The following is a 26498-nucleotide window of genomic DNA, read 5'->3' as shown; positions in this document are numbered from 1 at the left end:
GTGCTTCAAGATAAACACATGCAACTGCACACACAGACCACACACATCAATGACTATCAGGGTAGTGCATATGTTCACTGTGTAGCACGTGCATGTGGGTGGATGCATGCACACACACACACACACACACACACACACACACACACACACACACACACAGTAGAAGAGCCTTAGTCTCTATGCTGTCCTACGGATGGGAGGCGGCTAGTGAGGAGATGATCGCCATGGCAATGTGAAATTTTGAATATTTATTGAGGATTAGAAGTGATCAATGCCTAATCTGGATGAGGCAGTTAGGATTTATTCTCCCTCGGTGGATGTTTCAGGAGAGATTTGGTGTCGGGGAGGGGAGGGGGGCGCAGAGAAACAGTGGAGAGAGAGAGAGGGAGCTGTGCGTGTGTGCATGTGCGTGCGTGTGTCTTGAAAGATATCCAGAGAGGCCAGGAGGTAGGTAGCGATATTCTCTGTCCTAAAACAATGTTTTGTTACCATGGCACCTGACAGACTGGAGATGTGGGATTTGTTTTGTCTTTTTTACATCACCAACGTGTGTGTGTGTAGCAGTGTCTCCCTCTGTTCATTATACATACAAGAGATAATGAATGCATAGCAGGTCATTGTTGAGTAATAAAGGGTGATCAGGGTCTTATCACCCTGAAGGGGTTTATTTCTAAACAATCACCTGCTATCCATTCATTATATGATTATGACATGGCTACTTTATGAAGCAATTAATACATTGACAGAAAATGTAACAACAAAACAACGTAATTAGTTTTATAAAGATTTGATTGCTTACGGTAAAGAAAGATTATGCCAGGCGCATCTAGCCGAACAGGCCGGCTAGCAAACCTCTGGTATGAAGTGTTGATTATGCATGTATTAATCAATATTCTATACCCTTTTTTTTATTAATGTTTTTCGCTTTGGATGTTTTCAAAAAAAATCTCTTTAGTGTGCTGTTTAGCTGTAACATGTCATTGCTTGTTTACATGGCTGCCTTGTTCACTTGAAACAGAAAGGTAGCGTTGTGGAATTCTGGATCAACCAGCAATTGATGAGGCAAATAGGAGTCGAGACGATATTCTAGGTGATGATGGTTATGCTTTGTGTCTGTGATATCATGGAGAGAAGTACAATAACACAGGGCAAAGGGCAATTTTGGGCAATTTTGCATCATATGAGTCATCATGCTGCATCATATGATGCAAAATGCATCATCATTCATGCTGAAATACTAAAATATCTCAAAACACAGATTGAACACAAAAAATAACTCAGGATTGTGTTGATCGTGTCCCAAACAACAATAAAATAAGATATGGTTGCCCCAGAGGTGAACTGGCCCTTTAAACTGTAGCTGCTTCAAGGGCAAATGAAAAGATCAGGCCTAGTGGAAACACCTATTGGCTCGTCCAAGCTACCAAATATCATAATTTATTGTAGAAGTATTATAAGGGATGGTAAAATATAAAGGTTAGATATAAGCAGCTATATCATTTCTCCATCTTTGTAGCTGCCAGTGTGAATGCAGCCTACTGTAAGTGGTTTAAAGGTCCGCTGGATGCTTCCATGCTGCATCCATCCTGCATTAGTACTGAGTCCATTACAAAGCAAACACCTTCCCGTCCACGTAGAAAGAACAACGCATTCTTTAATGATCTACAGCAGTGGTTCTCAAACTTGGGCCGGGACCACAAGTGGGGTCCCCAAATTATTTTGTTGGGACCCAGATGATTAGCTTAATGTAATGTTTTTTTCTCACTCAACGTTAAACAAACCAACACACAGTATAAGTGTATACAGGGTATCTGCACATTTATAAAGTGATAATTTAAGGACTTTCAAGACCAATACCAATACCAAACTGGCCAAACTGTTAAATATTCAGTAAGCAAGAGGCGGACATTGTGAAAATAGACGATCTACATGCTCACAACGCCTCGCAGTGCGAGGCGTTGTGAGCATGTAGTTCGGCTATTTCCACAATATTTATCTGAGGAACCGAGTCACATTGTAATACCTACAATTCCAAGTGCTTGTCAGGGTGAGGGTCCCCAGTTCAAATATGTTTATTTTGGGGGTCACGGCCTTAAACAGTTTGAGAACCCCCGATCTACAGTGACCTGAGAAAGTTGTCTTAAGTTCTCATGTTTGGGTGTGATGCGTACTGGTGTTGGGTGTGATGCGTACTGGTGTTGGGTGTGATGCGTACTGGTGTTGGGTGTGATGCGTACTGGTGTTGGGTGTGATGCGTACTGGTGTTGGGTGTGATGCGTACTGGTTCATGTTGGTCTCCGACTCTAGTAGCGTTCCAGTAGACATGTTGACTGGTGCAGAGAGGGGTGGCCATGGAGTCATGTTTGATGTTGTTGAAGTTGTAGCTGTGATGTAGGCCTGTGGCGTGTGTGGGATGTTAACTCTTTCATCTCCTGCGCTGCTGTGCTCTCTGATCCGTCAGGGGTAAGGTGTGTGTGTGTGTGTGTGTGTGTGTGTGTGTGTGTGCGTGTGCGTGTGTGCGTGTGTTTTAATACATCTGATCCTTCTACTTTGTGATTAGTGGTGTGTAAGACTGATCATCCCAGCGATGTCACGCTATGAACCTCTTTATTGCACTCTCTCACTATCTCTCTCCATCTCTCTGTGTGTCTCTCTATCTCATTGCTACTCTCCCACCCTGTCTATCTCTCTCTCTCGCTCTCTCACACACACACACACTCCCTTTAATGTGTATGTGGAGGAGGGAGGGGGGCATTTTGAGGGCAGTACTCCCATGGGAACGGACCGCTAATCTGTGTCCACGGCTCCCATCACTTTACCCAAAATATCTTCCCTGAGACAGGTTCCAGCTCTGTGTTCGTGCGTGTGCAACTGTGCATGTGTGCAAGCAGCTAACTGACCCAGAAAATCCCTAGCATGCGGTGAAATGTCACATCTCTCATCAGACCAAATGGATGAGTTATCTGGGTTGTTAAACTTGGGGTGTGTGTGTGTGTGTGTGTGTGTGTGTGTGTGTGTGTGTGTGTGTGTGTGTGTGTGTGTGGGAGAGGGAGAGAGAAAGGGAGAGAAAGTGGTTGGATTGTCTGGTTGGATAAGTGGTTAAAAGTGTTTGTGTGAGTGTGCACGCATTTGTACTGTCATCATATTCCATCTAGTTGGGTTATTCAGTTCGTGTGTATGTGTGTGTGTGTGTGTGTGTGTGTGTGTGCGTGTGCGCGCGTGTGTTCGTTCATCCCAGCATGTCTTCTTGTCCTTGCGAGTCCAAATGGCCCAAAGTAAGGACATTTTGTCCATTCCGTTTGAAAAGAGGCCATTTCTTTGTCAAATTTAGCATTAGGCCTAAATTTAAAGCAGCAAATGCAGCCGTTATGGGTTATATATAGGTCAGTGGAATACCCTTGAAAGTAAACTGTGTGTGTGTGTGCGTGTGTGTGTGTGTCATGTTTTATGTGTACAACATATTTTCCTCTTCCAAATAATTGCGTTGAGTTAAACATGACGTGAGTGTAACCTGTGCATACATTTCCATTGTGGTAAATGGTGCATCTATATAGCGCTTTATTCCAAAACGTTTTCCATAGATTGTGCATTACATTCACACAATCACATACATTCGTAGACCAATGGCGGAGGAAACCATGCAAGCCACCAACCAGCACATCAGGAGCAAGGGGTTAAGCATCTTGCTCAAGGGCACTTCGACACAAACTCTGGGGGAGCCCGGGATCGAACCTTGGGCTTCTAAATCCGGCCGCTCTACTGGCCACTCTACCCCTGAGCCACTGCCGCCCCCATTGTGGTGGGTTTGTATGTAAGGTAACTGTTCTGTTGTGTCTCTTGACAGTACAGCAGGGTTCCCCAATAGGCGGCCCGCAGGCCATTTCCGGCCCGCGGGGGGCTACTGTCATGCCCCCACCAACCCCAGTAATAATGGTGGTATAAGAGCAGCAACACTAGTATATCGTCATTGTTGGGTGGAAAACCCGTATCTCCAAATTTGTATGTTCTTTCGCAAAGTAAAGCCCTGCTTCATCAAACAAGGCCGTCGCACAAAAGTAGTGAAAACAGCAGATCTACAAGCACACAACGCCTCGCAATGCGAGGCGTTGTGTGCTTGTAGATCGGCTATTTCACTAGTTTAAATCATTTTTTAAATGATAAATGCAAAACAAACGGTTTTGGACATACAAGATTTTCACCCGACAACGACGATATCTGAACTGTCGCTGGAGTAGTGGGAACACTTATAGATCCAGTCCTATTTTAATGACCGCGTATGCGGGGCTCGCGTTACTCACACGCGCACGACTTCACAAGCTTTGAAAAGCCTGATGTAGTCTGGCAGGAAAGGCCCCACTATACTTGCAGGGTGGGTGACTGACGTTTCAATATAACAAATCTTCCTCCGAGTCAAACTGATTAGGAAGATGTGTTAAACATCGAAACACCAGTCACCCGCCCTGCAATTAGAACGTGCAGACCAGTCGAGTGCTCCATTATTTTATTTGGGATGTCTTTTATGAAGTTCCCAGATGGTATGCTTTTTGATACAGTTTGTCCTTGTTGAGCACCGAGTCCTAACGACTGTTGGCTGAGGCGCGTAGACATCTCCTTATTTGTATACCCCACTACACTTGGTTGCACACTGAAAATTGAAAATAATCGATCTACCAGCTCACAACCCATCGCACTGTAACATGTTTGCGAACGTATAGATCGGCTATTGTCAGAGTGCACGACACTGGCATGCAACTAAGCATAAATCCCCCCCCAACACGTGTTGTCCATGTTGACATTGTACTGTGTGTGTGTGTGTGTGTGTGTGTGTGTGTGTGTGTGTGTGTGTGTGTGTGTGTGTGTGTGTGTGTGTGTGTGTGTGTGTGTGTGTGTGTGTGTGTGTGTGTGTGTGTGTGTGTGTGTGTCTGTGTGTCTGTCTCTGTGTGTGTGTGTGTGTGTGTGTGTGTGTGTGTCTCAGTAGCGTCTGGGAGAAAGAGGAAACACAATCAGCTCTTTGGCTACATCAGTTTTTATTGCCTAGCTCCACGCACAACCCACAATGCAGTGATGCTGAATAGACAGAACTCAGCCCAAGTGCACGCGTGTATGTGTGCGTGCGTGTGTGTGTGTTTATGTGTGTGTATTTGTGCATATTTGTGTGTGTGTACGCTCACATGCCATGTGCATTCCAGTCTGGATTGTACAAACACGTGAGAGAGAGAGATAGTCGTGCGTGCGTATGTACTGTATGTGTTTGTTTGTGTACTTTTTTTCCCCGTCCTTTGTGTGTCTAACTGGACACACACTGGCCTCTGTTGTGCCCGTTTGGGAAAGTGTGTGGGCAGCAGGGGCCACCATAGTGACATTGTATGTGTGTAGCTGTCAGGGGTGTCGCACTAGATTCTGGGCCCTGGGTACTTTAACTATTGAAAAAATAGCAGATATACAAGCTCACAGCGCGGCACCAAGTGCCGCGCTACGAGCTTGTAGATCTGCTACTTTGGAAAAATCTTGAAAATGTCTTTGAATATATCAAATCCTTCTTAAGTTTTTTATTTTTTGGAAAAAAAACATGTTTCTACATAGTGGTGCACAAACCTTTTCATGTGAGGGACCCCCAAAATGATATGTATTTGGCCATGGACCCCCATCTCAAAATATTTAGTACAGGGACCCCCCAGAAGCAAATTTGGGTTGCAAATGTTTGCTTAAAAAAATAAATGTATTCAAAGATTTGCACACATTTTCACGACTTTTCAAAAATAGCAGATCTACAAGCTCGCTGCGCGGCACTCGGTGCCGCGCTGTGAGCTTGTAGATCTGCTATTTTTCAATAGCTAAAGTATAAAATAATTGAGGCCCCTCCACCATGGGCCCTAGTAACTCAGTCCCACTTTTCCCGTATATTTGTGATTATGCATGATTGGATTGTGAGAACACCGGGGGTTTTGGGTGCACGGCGCTGGGACGTTGCTTTACCTCAGAGACCGTCGTCTCCAGCTGGAAAATCAAGTTTGAAGCTCCAGATTATTATCATCATTTATTCATATCATTGGTCCTCGTGGAACTAATTTTATCCACAATCCAATTTGCATATTGCTCCTTTATCTGTCTGCATCTCTCTCTCTCTCTCTCTCTCTCTCCCTCTCTCTCTCTCTCTCTCTCTCTCTCTCTCTCTCTCTCTCTCTCTCTCTCTCTCTACCTACCTATCCGTCTACCCTCCCCATTTCCCGCCCCCCTCCTCCCTCCCTCCATCTATCAGGGATCTTCAACGTTTTCAGGCCAAGGACCCCTTAGTTGAGAGAGAGATGAAGCAGGGACCCCCACAACCTTTTCATAGATTCCATAGTTTCGTCATTTGACAGCACAATCATCAGTGTATTTTGGATTCATGTCCATTTGTGTTTTCATATATTTATCCACTTGAACCGTCAATACTTAAAGGGCCACTTCACCTCTGGGACAACCCGATCTTATTTTATTGTTGTTTGGGACACGGTCAACACAATCCTGAGTAATTTTTTGTGTTCAATCTGTTTTTTTTTTTATATTTTAGTATTTCAGCATGTACTAGTGATGCATTTTGCATCATATGATGCAAAACGCATCACTGATGATGCAAAATGCATCACTAGTACATGCTGAAATACCAAAATATCTAAAAACACAGATTGAACACAAAAAATAACTCAGGATTGTGTTGATCGTGTCCCAAACAACAATAAAATAAGATCTGGTTGTCCCAGAGGTGAAGTGGGCCTTTAATAAACTTGACCTTTCGCTCTGTACTTCTTTTTCCCCTCTACAACAAAGCTCTTCTGCGAGGCGTTGTGAGCTTTTAGATCTGCCATTTTTGGCTAAAGTTCTCAGATTACGAATGCTAGGGTTCAAGTGGTTAATATAAAAAAGAAGGAAAAAAGTTTCTATCACACAAAGATTTGGAGGACCCCCTGTAGTAACTCTGAGGACCCCCTAGGGGTCCCGGACCCCCTGTTGAAGACCTCTGTCATACAGTATTTCTCTCTCTCCCTTTTCTTTGACCTTCCTTCTTTCTCCCTTCCTGCCTCACCTCTGTCTCGTTGCCTTCATCCTTGAAAGGATTATTGTGGATAATTGAGTCATTTCTCCATGCCACTTTTCACTGTTTAAAAAAAATAATAACTAAAATAGCTGCAAGCTCACACGTTTCGGACGGATAATGTGGTTTAGCGGGGGGAAAGAATCTAATGATTTATGATGAATAGCTTTCAGTTGTATAACACTAACATTTACCAAGTGCCTTCACAAGCGTGTAAAACCCTTACCCAGAGGACATATTCTCTCTGTCTATCCACTCCCTCTCTGGTGTGACTGTTTCCTCGATTTCTTCCTCCCCTACTCGCTCTATACGGTTTACAGTTTACAGTTTAGGCATTTAGCAGACACTTTTAATCCAAAGCGACTTACAATAAGCAGGTAATACATCAATATAATAACCAAGATAATATGTCAGTACATCAACAGCAATATAACAATGCATAGGAATATCAATCTAGAAAAACAATGACATAGGTAGACCACAAACCTAACCAGTAAAAAAAGTTTCTAAATCCTAAAAATGCTATCTAGCTTCATGTGTGGTCATTGAGGGAAGGGGAGTGTTACAGTAGTGCTATGGGTTTAGGTGGAGTCAGAAGGAGGTGAGTCTTCAGTCCACGGCGGAAGCTAGGGAGTGAGTCTGTAGTTCTAAGTGCGACAGGGAGTTTATTCCACAGTTTGGGGGCCAGGAGGGCAAATTGTCTGGGACGAGTGGATTTTTGTCCTGGGGATTTTAGCGAGGGTTCTGTGTCAGCATCCCTGCGTTGGCTGATCTGAGTGAACGGGTGGGGTTGTAGGGGTTGATCAGGTTCTGGAGGTATGGAGGGCTGCTACTGCATGTGCCTCGCTCGTTCTCTACCCCTCTCTCCCTGTGCCCTAACCCTGTATCTGTCTTGTCACCCTTTACCGTTTCTTCCTCCACCCCACCATCTCTCCATACTCCCGCTCTCCATCATCATGCTCTGACACCGTGTCCTACACCTTGGGTCAGAGTGGTTCCTCTCTCTCTCTCTCTCTCTCTCTCTCTCTCTCTCCCTCTCTCTCTCTCTCTCTCTCTCTCTGTCATCCCTGCTCCCCTTCCTCCCTTCCATCTCTCTTCTCTCCTTCCAGTGGTGTAAAGTAACTAAGTATATTTACTTAAGTACTGTACTTAACCCTTTCAGTGCCACCTTTTCACCACTAGAGGGCGCCCAATGGCCATAGAATCCACCATAGACAAGCGCTGTATATGCACAAGCTGTGCGCAGCCATGACGTGCCTCGCCTGAACACTTTCCTTTGTGCATGGACAGGAACAGGATGAAGTTAGCTTGAAGTTAGCTATTGGCTACCAAGCATTTTAGAAGCCCTATTTTCGGCGATTTAGCCATGATTAAACCTTGCACACCTCATGGATATGCATGGAACAGAGAAAATGAGCTCTAAAGATCATGGATTGCATTGGAGTGGATGGTAAATATCGGCGGCGCGACGCTCTCGCGGGCCGCCGATATTTTATATATATATATATTTTTATTTTTTTATTTTTAAAGCCGAACTAGTTCGGGATCGGCACCCTGATAAGGTCCAAATAAAGCCTAACTAGTTCGGGATAGGCACAATAAGAGTTAAGTACAATGTGGAGGTATTTGTACTTTACTTGAGTATTTCCAATTTCCAATATGTTTACTTCTACTCCACTACATCTCGGATCCAAATATTGTACTTTTACTCCACTACATTTAATTGGAAAATGGAGTTACTAGTTACTTTGCGGATACAATTATAATATTATAAAACATACATAAACCACTTTAGCCCTATTTTATACCGTGGCTATTTGAAAATAGCCGATCTACAAGCTCACAACGCGTCGCATGGCGACGCGTTGTGAGCTTGTAGATGTGCTATTTTCAAACATTTTGTACTTTTACTCTTGGTACGTAAAGTACATTTTGATGCCAACACGTTCATACTGTAACTCAAGTACATTTTGAATTACAGACTTTTAGTTGTAGTTTTGACAGAGTATTTCTATGTTGCAGTAGTGATACTTTGACTTTGTGATTAGTGGTGTGTAAGACTGATCGTCCCGCATCAAGTAAACTACGTGAGTAGTTTTTCCGACACTGGGTACGAGCCTGTGCTCCACCCCTCCGTCCAGCCATCTCTCTTCTCCCTCAGTACCTTGGGGTCAGGTCCATTCCTCTTCTTCTCCCTGGGGTCAGGTCCAGTCTAGTTTGTCATACAGACCCTCGGTCTGTTTAACGACGTCTCTCAGCACGGAGCCGTTCTCCAGGCAGGTTGCACGGCTAGCCGATGACTTATACTTTGCAATGACCTTCCAACAAAAAGTCTGTGTGTGTACGTGTGCGTGCGTGTGTGAAGATGTCTTGCTTAATGTGGCACAATCCCATCGTCCCACTCCCCTCTCTCTCTCTCTCTCTCTCTCTCTTTCTTCCTCTCCAAACTCCTCCACCCCTCTTTTCCTCTGCTTAAAGGCGATTAATTAAAAGCTCACTGGCTCTTCTCCTCTCCCTTATCAGTGAGAGTTGAGTACTTACAGTAAACCCCCAGGGAGGGGGGGGGGGGGGGGTAGAAGGAGAAGAGAGGAGAGGAGAAGGGAACCATGCTAATTTCAACCACTGGGATGTTGAAAAGAGAAGAGATTTCTGTTTAGGAATCAGTGCTGGAGGAGATGTGGTACAGTGTTTTATCTCTTGTCTGGGAAGAGATTCCCTCAACACACACACACACACACACACACACACACACACACACATACACACACACACTGTCTGATTTGTCAGTTGTCTTCAGTTCTTGGAGTTGTGTAGCCTCGGGTCGAAGAAAGCAGCAGCAGAATGTAAAGATGTCTTTGTAATCGTAATGATCAGTCTCTGTGGCTTCAATAGTTAATAAAAATCGAACCTCTGTTCAAAGTGGAGCTGTGTGTGTGTGTGTGTGTGTGTGTGTGTGTGTGTGTGTGTGTGTGTGTGTGTGTGTGTGTGTGTGTGTGTGTGTGTGTGTGTGTGTGTGTGTGTGTGTGTGTGTGTGTGTGTGTGTGTATTGCAGTTGAAAACAGCGCCCCTCCCTTAACATGTGTGGTCATAAAAGGTACTACACCACATTCTTGAGGCTACATACAGACAGACCCACATACAAACATACCTACACACACGGCCACGTATAGGGAGCTTGTGTTCCACACAGCTCCAAAAACACAGTCTGATGAAACTTACTGTACATTCCTGGAAAACAACAAATGGATTCACAGCAAATAACTGTATCTTTATTCAATAACACCACCAGAGGGTTTATTTCATTCAAATTATTATTCTTGTAAGGCATTTCTGCTTTTAGTACACTAGACTCGAGAGACACAGGTGTGTGTGTGTGTGTGTGTGTGTGTGTGTGTGTGTGTGTGTGTGTGTGTGTGTGTGTGTGTGTGTGTGTGTGTGTGTGTGTGTGTGTGTGTGTGTGTGTGTGTGTGTGTGTGTGTGTGTGTGTGTGTGTGTGTGTGTGTGTGTGTGTGTGTGTGTTGCTGACCTGTAATGAGCATATTCTCTCTGTCTTTCAGGTTGAAGCCGTTCATTACAGGACAACCTGCTAAGAGAATGGCCCTGGATCAGGTAACATCCATTACTCATGTCTGTCTGTCCATCTGTCCATCTCAGACTCTGTCTGTCTCTCCATCTCTGTCTGTCTGTCTGTCTGTCTGTCTGTCTGTCTGTCCATCTCAGCCTGTCTGTCTATCCATCTCTCTCCGTCTTGTCTGTCTGTCTCTGTCCATCCCCCCGGAGGAGTGAGATAAAGAGAGATCTTCATCATGCTCTATCTCATTTGTCTATCTCTCTATCATGCTCTGTTCTCTTCCTTCTATTTACCGTGAAGGCGTTTAGCAGAGAGCCTTATCCAGAGCGATTTAGAAAGTATGAGATCAGAGCAAATTACATGAACTAGTTGGCTATCTTACTTACTTACTACTGTGGACATAAGGCTCCATTGCATTCTATCCCTAACACTCGATCACATGCTGCGCCTCTCCCCATGAGGCGCAGCCCATGTGTCACAGTTCTGCGCCAGTTGGGTTTAGGCCTCCCAGGTTTTCTTTTGCCTGGTGGTGTCCATCTCAAGGCCACCTTTATGATGTGGTGTGGTCCTGTTCCATTCTGAATACATGTCCAAGCCATCTCAGGCATCTGTGTGTTATTGAAGTGATGGCCAGGGTGTCATAGGGACGGGAGGGACAGATGTCCTGTGTTTGCTGATTGAGTTCTGCAGAAAGGGGGAGGGGTGTTTGTGGAACATGTCCCGGAGGTAGATGGGGTGCCGTGCCCTTGGTCGCCTTGTAGGTCATCACCAGTATTTTGGATTGTATGTAAGCAGCAAGCAGAAAACCTGTGGAGAGTTGAAGACCAGGCGTGCAGTGGTGTTCTGGTTGGGTTATAGAACATTATGGAGGTTACTGAGCAGTGGTTCCCAAGCGTTTTAGCTCTAGACCCAAAAGAGAGATTAGACGTTTGCCCAAACTAGTGAAAACAGCAGATCAACAAGCTCACAACGTCGCTTTGCGCCGTGTTGAGAGCTTCTAGATCGGCTATTTTCACTGCTACTTAAACATTTGTTTTCTAATTGATGGAATTTCTTAGATTTATTTTTTTATTTCTTTATGAAATGACTGAAAAAACAATCTACATGCTCACAATAGAACCGTGTTGTACAAAATGTAATGCCTCAACTTAGTGCTCGACAGGGTGGGGGGTCCACAGTTACAATATGATTATTCTGGGGGTCGCGGCCTTAAAATATAGAGAACCACTGTTATAGAGCAGCGGTCTTCAACGTTTTCAAGCCAAGGATCCCTTAGTTGACAGATGAAGCAGGGACCCCCTCAACCTTTCCATAGATTCCATAGTTTCATTGTTTGACAGCACAATCGTCAGTCTTAACGTCTTGGGCTGTGATGCGTTGTGAGCTTGTAGATCGACTATTTTTGGCAAGAATTCTCAGAATATGGACACAAGGGTTCAAGTAGTTCATATAAAAAGAAGAAAAAAATAAGATTTGGAGGACCCCCTGTTGTAGCTAGCTCTGAGGACCCCCTAGGGGTCCCGGACCCCTTGTTGAAGACCCTTGTTATAGACTATAGAGGGTGTGCAGGCGAACCAGCAAGGAGGAGTGCAAGAAGGACGTTTAGGTCAAATATTCTTGAAACGCTTGCATTGCAGACATTATGCATTGATGTCACACTGCTTTATCTTTCAGTCACTGAATTATCCATGTCATTTTCAAATTCATCGTGCTTGGTCTGACGATAGTACAAGTACACCTTTTCATCGAGACATCTGGTCTTATTTATTTCATGTGCAAGTCTTACAAATGAAATGCAACGTAACGTTATGTTTGATTACATTCTTCATTTTACAGTGCCGACAATATCATTGCCAGCACTGTAAAACAAAGAATTGAATTAAATTGTGTTCAGAGACGATTGCTATGGTTGGAAAATATCGAAAATGAAAATGAGGGCCAGATATGGACAGGAGTATCTACACTTGCAGACACATTATAACAACGGTCTCAGTCAACATCACATATTGATATAAAGGCCCATAAGAGGTTGATGGCTTCATTCCTCTCCATAGGCACCGGAGGGGGGGTCAGAATTAAAAAGTTAAAAAGTTTTGTCTGTAACTCTGTATCAGGTAAACTTTAGTTAAAAGACAACTTTGTTTTTTTTACCACAAGGGTTCATATTTTAGATTGTAATTAGAGGCACAATGGTCTTATGCACACCTGATATAGGCTTAGAGATGGGTGCGTAGGTAGGGATCAGCGTATGTTCAAACATGCACAGATTGTACATATGACCCGCACACCATCTTACACTTGCCAAAACAACTCTTTTTATTGAATAAATGCAATGCTTCGGTCAACGACGATGCGGTCGCTGACCGAAACGACACATTTATTAAATAAAATATATAAACAAAAGAAATTGGCAAGTGTAAGATGGTGTGCAGGTCATAATACAATCTGTGCATGTTTGAAAATAGATTGTAATTAGAGAGTCTGTCTGTCTGTCTGTCTGTCTGTCTGTCTGTCTGTCTGTCTGTCTGTCTGTCTGTCTGTCTGTCTGTCTGTCAGTCAGTCAGTCTGTCCGTTACGTCACACTTTTGCCCTACTCATATCTCCGTCACTGTTGCCCCTATCCATGCCAAACTTTGCACACACACTCCTTGGATGGCAACTCACAACCTCTCAACCACTCATTTCTCAAATTGGCGTCTTCTAGCGCCACCATCAGGCCGACTTTTGCAAAACACATTCTTGGACACTACTCCTACAGATTTTGGAAAACTGTCCGTGAACGTCATGACGTCACCGTCTAACCCCCAATGTATTAGAAAGTGGCCTTAAAAGAGAATGCATTTTCCCCATGAGTCCTATCTGAAATAATAGGCGCTTTTCATCTAGAGAAAGCTTTCTCTCATATAAGCAGTGAAATGTTGGTGTGGCATGCACCACAGACTGTGCTAACAGTAACAGTAACACTAGGCTATATACCTGTAGATACGAGATAATATCAGTGGATATAAAAACAAACAGCACGGGTTTAAGAAAGGAAAAGTAACGCTGTACTAGAGCCATAAAATGTGAGCCATGGACCATTTTTCTGTGCAAGACATTACCTCTACCGCTGGCTATCCCTCTGACAAATTGCCCACGATTTGGCGCAATGCCCATGGGCATGCAGACATGGTCCAGCCAGCCATACGCTAGGCTTCACCTAGCCTTGTTTCCACATTCCTTCTCTTAGCTCCTTAATTCCACTCCAATCCTCCATCCCTGTCTTTCTCCTCCTCGCTACATCTGTCTCTCTTTCTCTACCTTTCATTTATCTTTCTCTCTTCCACTGCCCCCTCTCCCTCTCTCTCTCTCTCTCTCTCTCTCTCTCTCTCTCTCTCTCTCTCTCTCTCTCTGTGTTTTGTTGAGAACAGTTCAGGCTCATGATGGGGGCCGGGTCAACAAGCCCAGTTACCTAGCAACCCCCTCGCCTCCCCCTGGGAACGGGGACAGGGCGAGCGCTGCGATTGGCTGAGAGCTCACTGGGCATGCTCCGCTCCCTCACTCTGAATCCTTGTTATGTAATGTTGTCAGAGTCGAAGTTGACAGACACACACACACATCCTGTGTGTGTGTGTGTGTGTGTGTGTGTGTGTGCGTGCGTGCGTGCGTGCGTGCGTGTTGGCCGTCATCATTCACTGAATCTCGTGTTTGCTTCTTTCAGCAGAACCTCATTTCCGTACGGTCGTCTGTCACCCCTGCACACACACTCACACGGCCCCCTCCGTTGACCTCGGCATCAATTCGAACATTTTTCAACGCAGCCTTCAGAGTGAATGACAGACAGACAGACAGACAGTCTCACATGTAGAGAATGAAGCATAGAGATTTCACTCGAGATCGTTTGAACCTAAAGACAATGTCTTTGCACAGACGGGACGGTGACAGAGGTTTGAACTTTGGCGCCAGAGAGACCAATTCTTTGTGTACAAAATGGAGCCCCGACCAATGTCAGATTTGCAGAGTCTGAGGCTATCAACTTCCAATGTTTTGACTGATTATTTCATCAAATAGTTTTGAATGAATTCTAATCAATTTGAACATTTTGATTCAATTATGTTTTTCAAAAAATAGAACATTTAAGAATTGTCGATCTTGGGCTTCCGCTGGACTACTGGTCCAGGCGCATGCCACTTAGGCATTGCCACATAGGCATGGATGCCTAGCGGCGTCGCCCGTTAGATTTCCGATCCGGACGACCTTTGCCGCGTGTCACTCCCCATCTCTCCCCCATTTCCTGTCAGTCTACTGTCCTATCAATAAAGGCATATAAGCCCCCAAAAAATCTTAAAAAAGAAGAAAATGGCGATCTACAAGCTCACAACGTACTGCTACACGACATGTTTTGAGCTGTAGATCTGCTATATTTGAGGCGCAAACAAGTGCCTGTATACCGAGCAGCCGATGGCATTGTGCGCCGACGACATGCGCTCCCTCTGCGCATCTTAGTCAGTCACAGCAATCGGGGGCAGGGTATTGAGGACAACTGGTCTGGGAATAACTTACACATGAAGTAAACCACGGAGCATGTATTTAACCCATTTAGGCCTAGATTTATTGAATGCTTTAACTATTGAAAAATAGCAGATCTACAAGCTCACAGCGCGGCACCGAGTGCCGCGCTGCGAGCTTGTAGATATGCTATTTTTGAAAAAGTTGTGAAAATGTGTGCAAATCTTTGAATATATGTATTTTTAAAGGGAACGTTTGTAACTCAAATTTTGCTTCTGGGGGGTCCCTGGAACTAGATATTTTGAGATGTGGGGTCCGTGGCCAAATAAATATCAGTTTGGGGGACCTTCACATGAAAAGGTTTGAGCACCACTGACATAGTAGTCTCTCAAGAACAGACTAACTGAGCTAAGTGAAAAGGACCTTTCTTTGACGATGGCTGGCCAGATTGCTGACATAGAAACATGGGTTTTTCAAAAAACCTTAGAAGGATTCAAAAGACACTTATAGAATCGGGTCAAAATTCAAATTTTCACAATTTTTCAAAAATAGCAGATCTACAAGCTCACAGCGCGGCACTCGGTGCCGCGCTGTGAGCTTGTATATCTGCTATTTTTCAATAGTTAAAGCATAAAATAATGATACACAATAATGTGTAACGTTCTGAATGGGTTTTAAAGAAGAGGTCACAGCACACACTCTGGGCCTTCTGCCTCCTCACTGGGAGGCAAACCGCAGCCAAAAGTTTGATGGGATCCACTTTTACGCAGGAGTGCCATTACTTCTTTTCTATTCTTTTGCAACCTGCCTAACAGTATACGTGCGTGCTTGCGTGATGTCAGTGTGATGTGGTCTGAAAAGGGGTCTCTACTGAGTGGGTTGGGACCCGTGTGTGGGTTGTGGGTCCATTTTTATAGGTTGTGAGTAAAAATATCCTTTCGATTATTATTATTCATGACATTTGTTTTTAAAATGTTTTGGAAAAATCCCCCCCACCCCCACCCCAAAAAAAAAAAAAAAAAAAAAAAATCGACATTTTTCATGAATTAAAAAAATCGTAGAAATTCCATAAATTCATTGTTTAAGAAGTAGTGAAAATACCACAAGCTCACAAAGCGGTGCAAAGATCTGCTATTTTCACTATAGTTTGGGTCCCGGCCCGAATGTCTGATGATTTCTCTTTTGGGTCACAGGCTAAAAAGTTTGGGGACCACCACTGGTCTGGGGTCTGCTGCATCATTCTCTCCGGTCTCTCTCCTACACCGTCTCCCTCTCATCTCTTTGTCTCTCCTCCACTGTTGGAAGAAAAGGAACAGAGAGAGAGAGAGAGAGAGAGAGAGAGTGGAGGACTGGACCACCTACTCTCTCCATCCTCTAAAAGGAGTGAACGGCAGAGAGAGTGTGCGAGTCGATGCTGTTGTTGAGTGCCAGCGTTGGCAGATAATGACCTGGTCTGTTTGAAGTGGAGTTCCCACAGAAAGCAAGGACTGAACCCCCACACGGCTAGAGCTTTGCACACAGTCAGGCCATGGCTGTACTCTGATCCCAGATATCTGTGCGCTTGTTGGATTAGATACCCTGGACTTTAGTGCTCACGAGAAGGAGGAGAGCAGAAAAATCGCACAAAGACTGACATATCCCTCTGTCTGTCTGTCTGACTGCCTGTCTGTCTGTGTGTGTCTCTGTTTTTCTGTTACACGCAAGCGCACACACACACACACACACACACACACACACACACACACACACACACACACGTGTACTTGTATTACTATAGTTGTGAGGGCCAAATGTCCCCCACAATTATTATAGAGAAATAGACATTGTGAGGACCATTTTCCTGGTCATCACAAGAAAAATGGTTGTTTGAGTGTTAAAGATTGTTTTCATTTTTGGATTGATTTATAGCCTACTCATCAACCCGTCTTTTACAGACCAATATATATGAATGTATGGCAACAGAACACATTTCCTCCAGGATGAATGAAGTATACAGCTATCTATGGTTACGATCTACAAGCTCACAACGCATGAAGGCGTGACGCCTTCTGAGCTTTTTTAGATCTGCTAAATTCGGGTTTGTCACACCGGCGGTTAAAACTCAGGCTTTAGGGTTAAGTTCCAAAAATGTTGTAAAAAAACATAAAACAATTACTATCCTAAAAGTCTGATGTCCTCACAAGTATAGCAATGCACACACACACGCACGCACGCACGCACGCGCGCGCACACACCACTTGCCCCCTCTCCCTTGTCTCTCCATCCTGACCTAGTTACGAGCCTCTCCCCCTCCCATGTTCATACACTGGGTTTTACATTTAGTTGTTTTACTGGTTAATTAAGCAGACCGTAGACATGTTCAGACACAAAGGCAGAAGGAGGGTGGGAGGATGGATGGATGGAGCGGGTGGAGAGACGGAGGGATGGAGAAATAATGAAGCAAGTGGAAGGAAGAGGAGGGAGGGAGGGAGGGACTGATGGATGGACAGGGGTGGAGGAGGGATATGTGAGAGGGTGGGGTGGTACCAGTGTTGATTTTGTCGACTAAAACTATGACGGAAAATGTTTGTCGACTGTGTTTTTGTCACTGACGAAAACTAAATAAAATGAAATAAATACTAAGCTGTGATGACTAAAACTAAGACTAAATATATTGACAATTCCGTCAACAAAATAAAAACTAGACGAAAATGTTGGGGAGGGACTGGTGGAGAAGAGTCATTTTATGTTTGGTTGCTCTCCGGTGTTGCGGCTGCGACGCGTTGTGAGCTTGTAGATCGGCTATTTTCAGCACGCAACCAAGTGTAAAATCAGTCATTACGATACCATCAAGGCCTGCCAAAATACATTTTAGTTGACTAAATCAACTGCTTATTTAGTCACCTAAAAACTTCTGATCTTCTTCTGATATTCAGTCAACTAAAACTAGACTAAAACAAAAACTTGTCAGGTGACTAAATTATGACTATAACTAAATAACATTTTATGCAAAAGACTATGACTAAAACTAAATCAAAATTTGCTGTCAAAAACAACACTGGGTGGTAGAGATGAAGAAATGGACGGGTGGATGGATGGACAGGTGTGTCACACCAAATTCTGGGCCCTGGGTACAAGGGTTCACTGCGGGCCCCCCATGAATGTTCTTCATAGGGGGAGGGGGTTTAACCCATTTAGACTGGGAGCGCATTATTGCGCGTTATTTTGTGCTTTAACTATTGACAAATAGGAGATATACAAGCTCACAGCGCCGCACCGAGTGCTACACTGCAAGCTTGTAGATCTGCTATTTTAGAAAAATGGGTGAAAAGTCAGATTTTATAAAGTCTTCTTTGATTGATTGATTGAAGACTTTATTAGAAGTTTGCATAGGAAAAGGTACAGTTTCATGACGGTACAGTTCACTGGTACAAGGTCTACTAAAAGGAGATCCATGAAAAGACTAAGCTTATTTCCACTGGAAACCATTGAAGTATCTCATATAACATTGAATGACAGACAAATAGAACACAGTACTATGCAGTAGATATGTAAAGAAAAACAAAATAGAAGACAGTAAGTCAAAAACAAACAGTATATACAAAGAAGGGGCAGGGGAGGGTAGGGTTGGGCTAGATTCTTTTTTACCAGTTTCGAACGGCTGCTGCCTGTAAGTGGTTTTTCAGGGCAATTTTAAAGGATGCTAGTGATCCACACTCCTTTGTGGCCTTCGGTAAGGCTTTCCACATTTTGGTGGTATAGCAGAAAAAAGAGTTTGACCCTTTGTTGGTTTTGACTCTGGGTTGAAAGTGGAATTAATTTAAAAGTATTGCATCTAAATCCTTCTAAGGTTTTTGGAAAAAACCTATGTTACTATGTCAGTGGTGCTCAAACCTTTTTGTGTGAAGGACCCCCAAAATGATATGTATTTGGCCACGGACCCCCCACCTCAAAATATTTAGTTCCAGGGACCCCCCAGAAGCGAAAATTTGAGTTACAAATGTCAGCTTAAAACATACATACATTCAAAGATTTGCACACATTTTCATGACTTTTCAAAAATAGCAGATCTACAGGCTCGCAGCGCAGCACTCAGTGCCGCGCTGTGAGCTTGTAGATCTGCTATTTTTCAATAGCTAAAGTATAAAATAATTAAGGCCCCTCCACCTTGGGCCCTGGTAACTCAGTCCCACTTGTCCCCCCTTGTGACGCCCCTGGATGAAGACAATCAATAATTTTGATTTGAACGGGTAGAGCTGCTTGAGATTTGTATCTGGTTTCTGTGTTGACGTTGATTTGTTTTGTGTTATTCCATTAGTCTCACCAGTGAAACTAATCTTGTGTTAATTCAATGTAGAACACACGTCGGTGAGGAGGCTGTTCCAAACTGTTAATGAATTTTCAGAAACAATAAATCGTAACGACGATAAAATCTTATGGCAGATCAGAAAAATGCAATACTTTTAAATTAATTCCATTGAGGAAAAAAAAGTTAATTATGGAACAAATTCAGTCATATTCCTGTTCCTGATAACATAAGTCATATGGGTCTTCAACAGGGGGTCCAGGACCCCTAGGGGGTAGTCAGAGTTACTACAGGGGGTCCTCCAAATCTTTGAGTGATAGAAAGTTTTTTTCTCCTTTTTTATATTAACCACTTAAACACTAGTGTCCATGTTCTGAGAACTTTAGGCAAACATAGCAGATGTACAAGCTTGTAGCTTGAGCTTGTAGATTGGCTATTTTCGGCAAAGAGCTTTGGTGTAGAGGGGAAAAAGAGCAGACTAAGTACAGAGAGAAAGGTCAAGTTTATTAAGTATTGACGGTTCAAGTGGTTAAATATCTGAAAACACAAATTGACATGAATCCAAAATACACAGAAGATTGTGCTGTGAAACAATGAAACTATATGGAATCTCTGAGACAGTTGTGGGGGTCCCTGTTTCATCTCTCAACTAAGGGGTCCTTGGCCTGAAAACGTTGAAGATTCCTGGTTTAGATACTGGTGAATAAAAATATACACTACCGGTATATCCCTATGTGTACAAGCATTACTTGCTTTTGACTTGACAGGATCTTTTCACAGACACAAGCAAGCAATAGGATGCTAAGAATGAAATTGGATAATTGTCAACATCGCTGTGCATAAGCACTTAAGTACTTGATACAATACAGTCAAAACTAAGGACACAGTAGCCTGTGTCCTATGAAATAGTTTTCTGAAGTTTACATTTTATTGCAGGGTGATCAGATCCATTCAGAGCAGAACATGTTCTCTCCTGTGTTTTTATATAGGAGGAAAATGGAAATGATTGAAACTTTGGGTGAGCACAGTACGGTACCTTTAGAGCTCAGTGTTCTCACTATTAGGGCTAACTAAGATTAATAATACATGGGAAATGTAATATGCCAAAAAATGCTGTACTACAAGTAATTTTTCTATTATTTAATTGTTGGAAGACACATTGAGGGCTGAAACCTGTTCAGTCTCTTCTCTTTTTTGAGGGGGGTGCTAGATCAGTGTAGAGAGACAGGAAACCAAGAGACATACGAGACAAGACGGGGGTCGGATTTGAACCCTGGTCCTCGCTTTCACTAGGAGCATATGGTCTGTGAAACTAAACGGCTGAGCCCCCCTGCCCCCCCCCCCCTCCTTTCTTAGTAACAGCTTATTTTTGGATTACCGGTGGCCGTGGTGTTAACGAAAGTGCTCTCTCTCCCCCGCTGCGTTTTATTGGTCTCGTAGGATACAATCCTCCAGAAACAAAGAGGGAGATGACTGCTTAACGAGTGCCAGCTTAGAGTCCACACTGTGCCTGAATGAGGCTCTCCCACCGGCCTCTGTTGTAGGAATGGGGGACATACAGTATGGGAAAAAGCTAATATCACTATTTTGGACTAATAATATATAACAATAATAAGAACGTGCCACAAATGATTGTAAAACAGGGAAGAGGAAACACTTATACCTAGAAGAATCCCAAGCTATGGCAGTATTCATGCTTTGCTCTACCTGTTAAATGGAATAAAACCTCCTGGCTCTACCAATTTAACTGTACACGAGCAATTACATGATATTATATCAGAGCTCAAGGGTGAGATTCGAACCCGGGAACGACTCATCTCTGCTTAGTTTTCCTTGGCAATCATTATGTGACCCTTTAGGTTACACACGCGCAGAACATGCTACACTCTACAGTATGATATCGTCGTTGTCGGGTGGAAACCTCGTATCTCCAAGTTTGAAATTTGTATGTTTTTTTACAAAGTAAAGGCCTGCTTCATCGTACAAGGCCTTCGCACAAAAGTAGTGAAAACAGCAGATCTACAAGCACACAACGCCTCGCACCGCGAGACGTTGAGTGCTTGTAGATCGGCTGTTTTCACTAGTTTAAATCATTTTTAAAATGATTAATGCAAAACGAACGGTTTTGGACATACAAGGTTTTCATCCGACAACGACGATATGTGTATTCCAAAATATAACAAAAGATACAATTACAGATTGACTCTCTCCCACTCTGGAGGAGAAGTCATCCCAATGAGTTGGGTTATTGGTGAGGACGGGTCACATCTGTGCATGATCTCTGGGAACGTACCAGATAAACAAAGCTCTGGTTCAGCACAATGACACCATGCTCTTTATTGACTTGAGGAAGTCAATAAAGAACACGGAACACAGGACACGAGACATTGGAGAATCTGTCCGTTTCAAAGGAAAGTAAAGCTGTCCTTGGTTCTGTATTTGAGATTGGAGTGTGAGATAAAATATATGTACCTCCTGTCCCTCCATAATAATAATATTATTATTATATCCTTATTATATCCCAAAGGAAATAATAATAATATTAATAAAGATATTACCAGGTCAAGTTCCACGGGGAAATTTGTATTATAGAGCTGCACAACGATATTAAAACACACTCACATTGTACATGGCCATACAGTCAAACACAGGGGTCTTCTATGTTTTCACTTAGCTGAGAGAGAGAGATGAAGCAGGGACCCCCACAACCTTTTCATAGATTCCATATAGTTTCATTGTTTGACAGCACGATCAATGTATTTTGGATTTTCAGATATTTAACCACTTGAACTGTCAATACTTAATAAACTTGACCTTTCACTCTGTACTTAGTGTGCTCTTTTACCCCTCTACACCAAAAGCTCTTGCGAGGCGTTGTGAGCTTGTAGATCGGCTATTTGTGGCTAAAGTTCTCAGAATATGGACGCAAGGGTTCAAGTGGTTAATATAAAAATGGAGCAAAAAGAAGTTTCTATCACACAAAGATCTGGAGGACCCCCTGTAGCAACTCTGAGGACCCCCTAGGGGTCCCGAACCCCCTGTTGAAGACCCTTGGTCAAACACACGTCACGCACTCGCTCACAAGCTTTTTCCCATGGTTCCCCCTTTCTCCAGATCTCCAGCAGCAACCCGCTGCCTCAGGCCGATGAAGCCCCGCCCAGTTCGGTGGTGGTGGAGAGCGGCCCCGTGGTGGAGAGCGGTCCCGTGGTCTACGACGACGGCGAGGAGGAGGAGGAGGACGAAGATGAGCCTTGCGTCAGCGCCATGGAGCTGATGGGGAGCAACGGTCTGTTCTAGTTTATTGTAGTCTGATTAGGGCATTCACCAAATATTCGAATATCAAAATCACTATTCGAAGTTGTTCACCGAAGTCAATATTCGCTTCTTTTTATTTTTGTATTGTTTAGAATGAGTTATCAATGCCCTTGGTGGATGAATCTGTTAATGCTCTATACCAGGGGTTCTCAAACCTTTTTAGGCCGTGACCCCCAAAATAAACATACTTGAACTGGGGACCCCCACCCTGACAAGCACTTGGAATTGTAGGTATTACATTTAATGTGACTCGGTTCCGCAGATAAATACTGTGAAAATAGCAGATGTGAGCATGTAGATCTGCTATTTTCACAATGTTCGCCTCTTGCTTACTTAATATTTGACAGTTTGGCCAGTCCTGTCGAATATTCGACTAATAATTTGAATACTAAAAATCACTATTCGTGATTGTGAATGCCCTAAGTCTGATATGTATTCTGGTCATAGATGTAGATGCACACTTGTAGTCACTGCGCTGGCCATGGCTGTTCATTGGAGCCAATGCGTCAACGAGGCTGTCGTATAACCATGATAACAGTGGCCCTTTAGGGCGAGGTAGCTTCTTGCCCTTAGGTCAGGGCATGTGCGTTTCTGAGGTGTTGCTGTCATTCACCTGAGGTGATGAGGGTGACCATAAAATAAAAACTAGTGACAGTAAATAAAATGACAAGCGACACCTTTGTTTAAGTCTAGAATGTATCTCTATCACTCAATAATCGTTCTACACAAACTAATCTCTTAATTTATCCATTTGTAATTGGGCATTTATCGACCATAATCTATAATAATTCAGTCTCTCTCTCTCCCTCCAGATTATGGCAATGATGATTATGATGACGGATTCTAGCCCCCAGTGTTTTTGCATCTTAAGTTGGAACTGAACGCCTACACGGATGCAAAATGGCTACCGACTGGGAGTTGGGGCATCATCAAAGAAAAACAAGCGGATTGGTTGTCGTATGAGCCAATCAGGGATGTGATCAGCAGGAAACGGGGTTCATCTTATCAGAAGTTAATGGGAGTTGTGCCTCATTTACCAAAAAAAAAAAAAGACAACACTGAATGAAAAATCTAGGAGAAATCACATTGCTGTGTTCCAGTTGATCCATCCCATGTGTTAAGATGGACTTGGAGTGGAAAACAAACTGCTAGGATGTTTACCACCAGACAGAGTGAAATGAACAAGGTACGAATAGTTTGTCTCTTGACTGTGGCCATGAAAGGTGCATAATTCAAGCAGGGCAATGAGCTTTTAGCCACCTGCCAGCTGCTTGTTAATATGTTTAAGTTTACACCGCTGTGGCCCCAGTGGACGGAACATAGAAAATGTGCCTGCCTTGTTGATGTGAATGTTTTAATGTACCGTATGGTTTAATGCTTCAGAGACCCCTGGCCTGCAGGTCCCCTTGGTTTTCTGTCCTATCCTGTCGTTAATCGCATCACCTGTCCTCATTCCAGCTGTCATTATCCAATGATTAGACACTAGAGTAACAAGGTGATCAGGTGAATGCAATTAACCCTCTGCAGGGATTGAAAACCGGTACTGGGGTACCTCAAGGACCAGGGTTTGCGAGCCACTGGTGCAAACTAATGTTGAAAAACTAAAAACAGAACAAATAGAGGTATGGAAGACGAGCTTTAGCCTAACTTATTGTACCTAAACCTGCACTTGACAGCGATGACACTCGAGTAGCGTGTCTGCCTGCCCGATGATCTGCTGCCTGTACTGTCAAATATAACGATTATACCATAATCACATAACGTAGTATTTAAGGACGAGCTTTTAAAATGATCAAATAACATATCATAGCTATGTCAGTGTTACTTTGTTCACCACACACAACGAATCTACAGGAATTAGACATGGTGGTGGTACACAATGGATGTCATTCTGATTGAGTTGTTCTGCCAAATGCCACTCTTAAATGCCTTGACTTGAAGAGAAGAAGTCAGACATTTTAGTAAAGAATGAAACCCTAGGTTTATTTTTTACAGTAGTTTGTTTTCCGGTGCTGGTTAAACACTAAAGAAACTACTGAAGAAGTACAGACATAGCAGACTGCAAAAGGTTGACCTGATACATCTGCCACTAATACAATGAATAATGGGTGTTAGATTAGGTGTGCCAATGTGCAAGCGTTGACAATACTGTTGAACTGCTGTCTATGCTTGCACACCTAAATCTAACATGCCCATTACTAATTTTATTAGCTGCCGTTGCTGTACCAGCCTGCCATGTTTTTACCCTTAGGGTCACACTGAACTTCTATTCTGCCTATGCGGCGGATTCTGGCAATGCTTTTCAATAGGAACGGCACGTTTCTAGTTTTTTCGCAGAAATACGCGAATGGCAAAAACCTGCTACGTTACGATTGAAAAGCATTGGCAGATTCCGCCACATAGGCAGAATCGAAGTTTGGTATGACTGCACCCTTATGCCATTTTTACCATGTACAGCAGTGGTTCTCAAAGTGGATTCCAGGGACTCTGTGGGTTCCTTTATGGGGGTCTAAGTTGACCCATACAAGTCTGTAACTCTGACAGTGTACAAATGGAACCAAATGAACCCTAACAGGTTCATTTGGTTCCATTTGTACACTGTCAGAGTTAAGGGTAGACCTTGAAATGTGAACGTTCGAGAAACACTGCTGTACAGTAAAACAAACTTCGCAATCAGCCCAGGTAATAATTTAACAAATGACATGCCAGTCTTTGTAACATCTGTAATGGCAATAACGATTCTGACTGTTTATTCCTCTACACTACAGCCTTATTCGCCACCTTAAAGTATTTATTAATGGCCTTAGACTTGTGGAACTGCTGCTCCTGTGTTTGTGCCGAAAGCCAAAGTAGCCTATCTGCTGAAATGTTGCCTTTTACACACACAGCCGACCATGAGAACAGCCCAAGGTTACATGCATAGCAAAACCCAGAGCGTTGCTTTTACTCTGAAAGTCTACACTTGTAATATTGTATTTTTTGCTCTCAGAGTAACACTCAGGGTTTTTGTATTTGCTGGTGTGGGAGAGGAAGTTCATTTCACTGGGGGAAGAATTGAATGGAGAGATTTTATTTCATGGTTGTGTCTGAGAATAGGAATATGACTTGGTATTATTTAAAGTATATGGTGTGGAGGGTTTTCTTGAGGGAATTCATTTGACATTAATATTGTTGAATTGATATAGTGTTATATTTTATCCTTATGATTTCAAAGTATTGAACTGTTTACTTTTCAATGGCCTTCATGATCATGTTTGTTTGTCATGCTTACTAAGTGATAGAAAACAAAGCTGAACACTAGAACAGAACGCTAACATGCTCTTCTTAGTAAAACGGACCCGAGCTGCAAGCTCACAACGCATCAGAACGCAATTGTAGATCTGCAATTTTTGGTGAAGTTCCCCCAGAATATAGGGATGCTGGGTTTCAACCAAGTAACTTGCAGATTATCTCTTTCAGATAATCAGATCAGTGCAAGGACAGTTTCCGTATTGTAGTATTAGTATAGTGTTGTTCTTTTTTTTTTCTTCTTAGTTTTAGGTAGGGTAATAGAATATTTATTGAATTCAAATAAGGCCATTGAAATGTCAAGTATTACAGAATAGTCTTCAGAATATATTGTCACAGACCTTGAGCTGTAAAAGAATATTTGGATCCGATGCAATTTTTATCCATTCCAAATGAATGCTTTAATTGCAGTCTGGATTAATTGTGTTATCATTATTATTTTTTTCTTTTTTTTAATGTATGAAACATTTTATGTT

General features: G+C 43.1%; 1 protein-coding gene across 1 annotated transcript in view; it reads left to right on the top strand.

The window, feature by feature from the left end:
* Positions 1 to 23650, top strand: part of brf1a (BRF1 general transcription factor IIIB subunit a) — a gene marked incomplete at its 5' end in the record, with an annotated part of 148289 nt that extends 124639 nt beyond the window's left edge. Inside the window, 3 exons of the mRNA XM_080751130.1 lie at positions 10633 to 10684; positions 22534 to 22705; positions 23547 to 23650. Of these exons, the coding sequence (XP_080607256.1) occupies positions 10633 to 10684; positions 22534 to 22705; positions 23547 to 23581 (259 nt within the window). The 3' untranslated portion in view covers positions 23582 to 23650. The remainder of the gene's footprint in view (positions 1 to 10632; positions 10685 to 22533; positions 22706 to 23546) is intronic.
* Between the last annotated feature and the right edge of the window lie 2848 nt (positions 23651 to 26498).

This window comes from Nannobrachium achirus (genome assembly GCF_963921795.1).
Source record: "Nannobrachium achirus genome assembly, chromosome: 20".
Lineage (NCBI taxonomy): Eukaryota > Metazoa > Chordata > Actinopteri > Myctophiformes > Myctophidae > Nannobrachium > Nannobrachium achirus.
The sequence above is the reverse complement of the archived record's forward strand: the minus strand, read 5'-3'. Positions and strand labels throughout refer to the sequence as shown.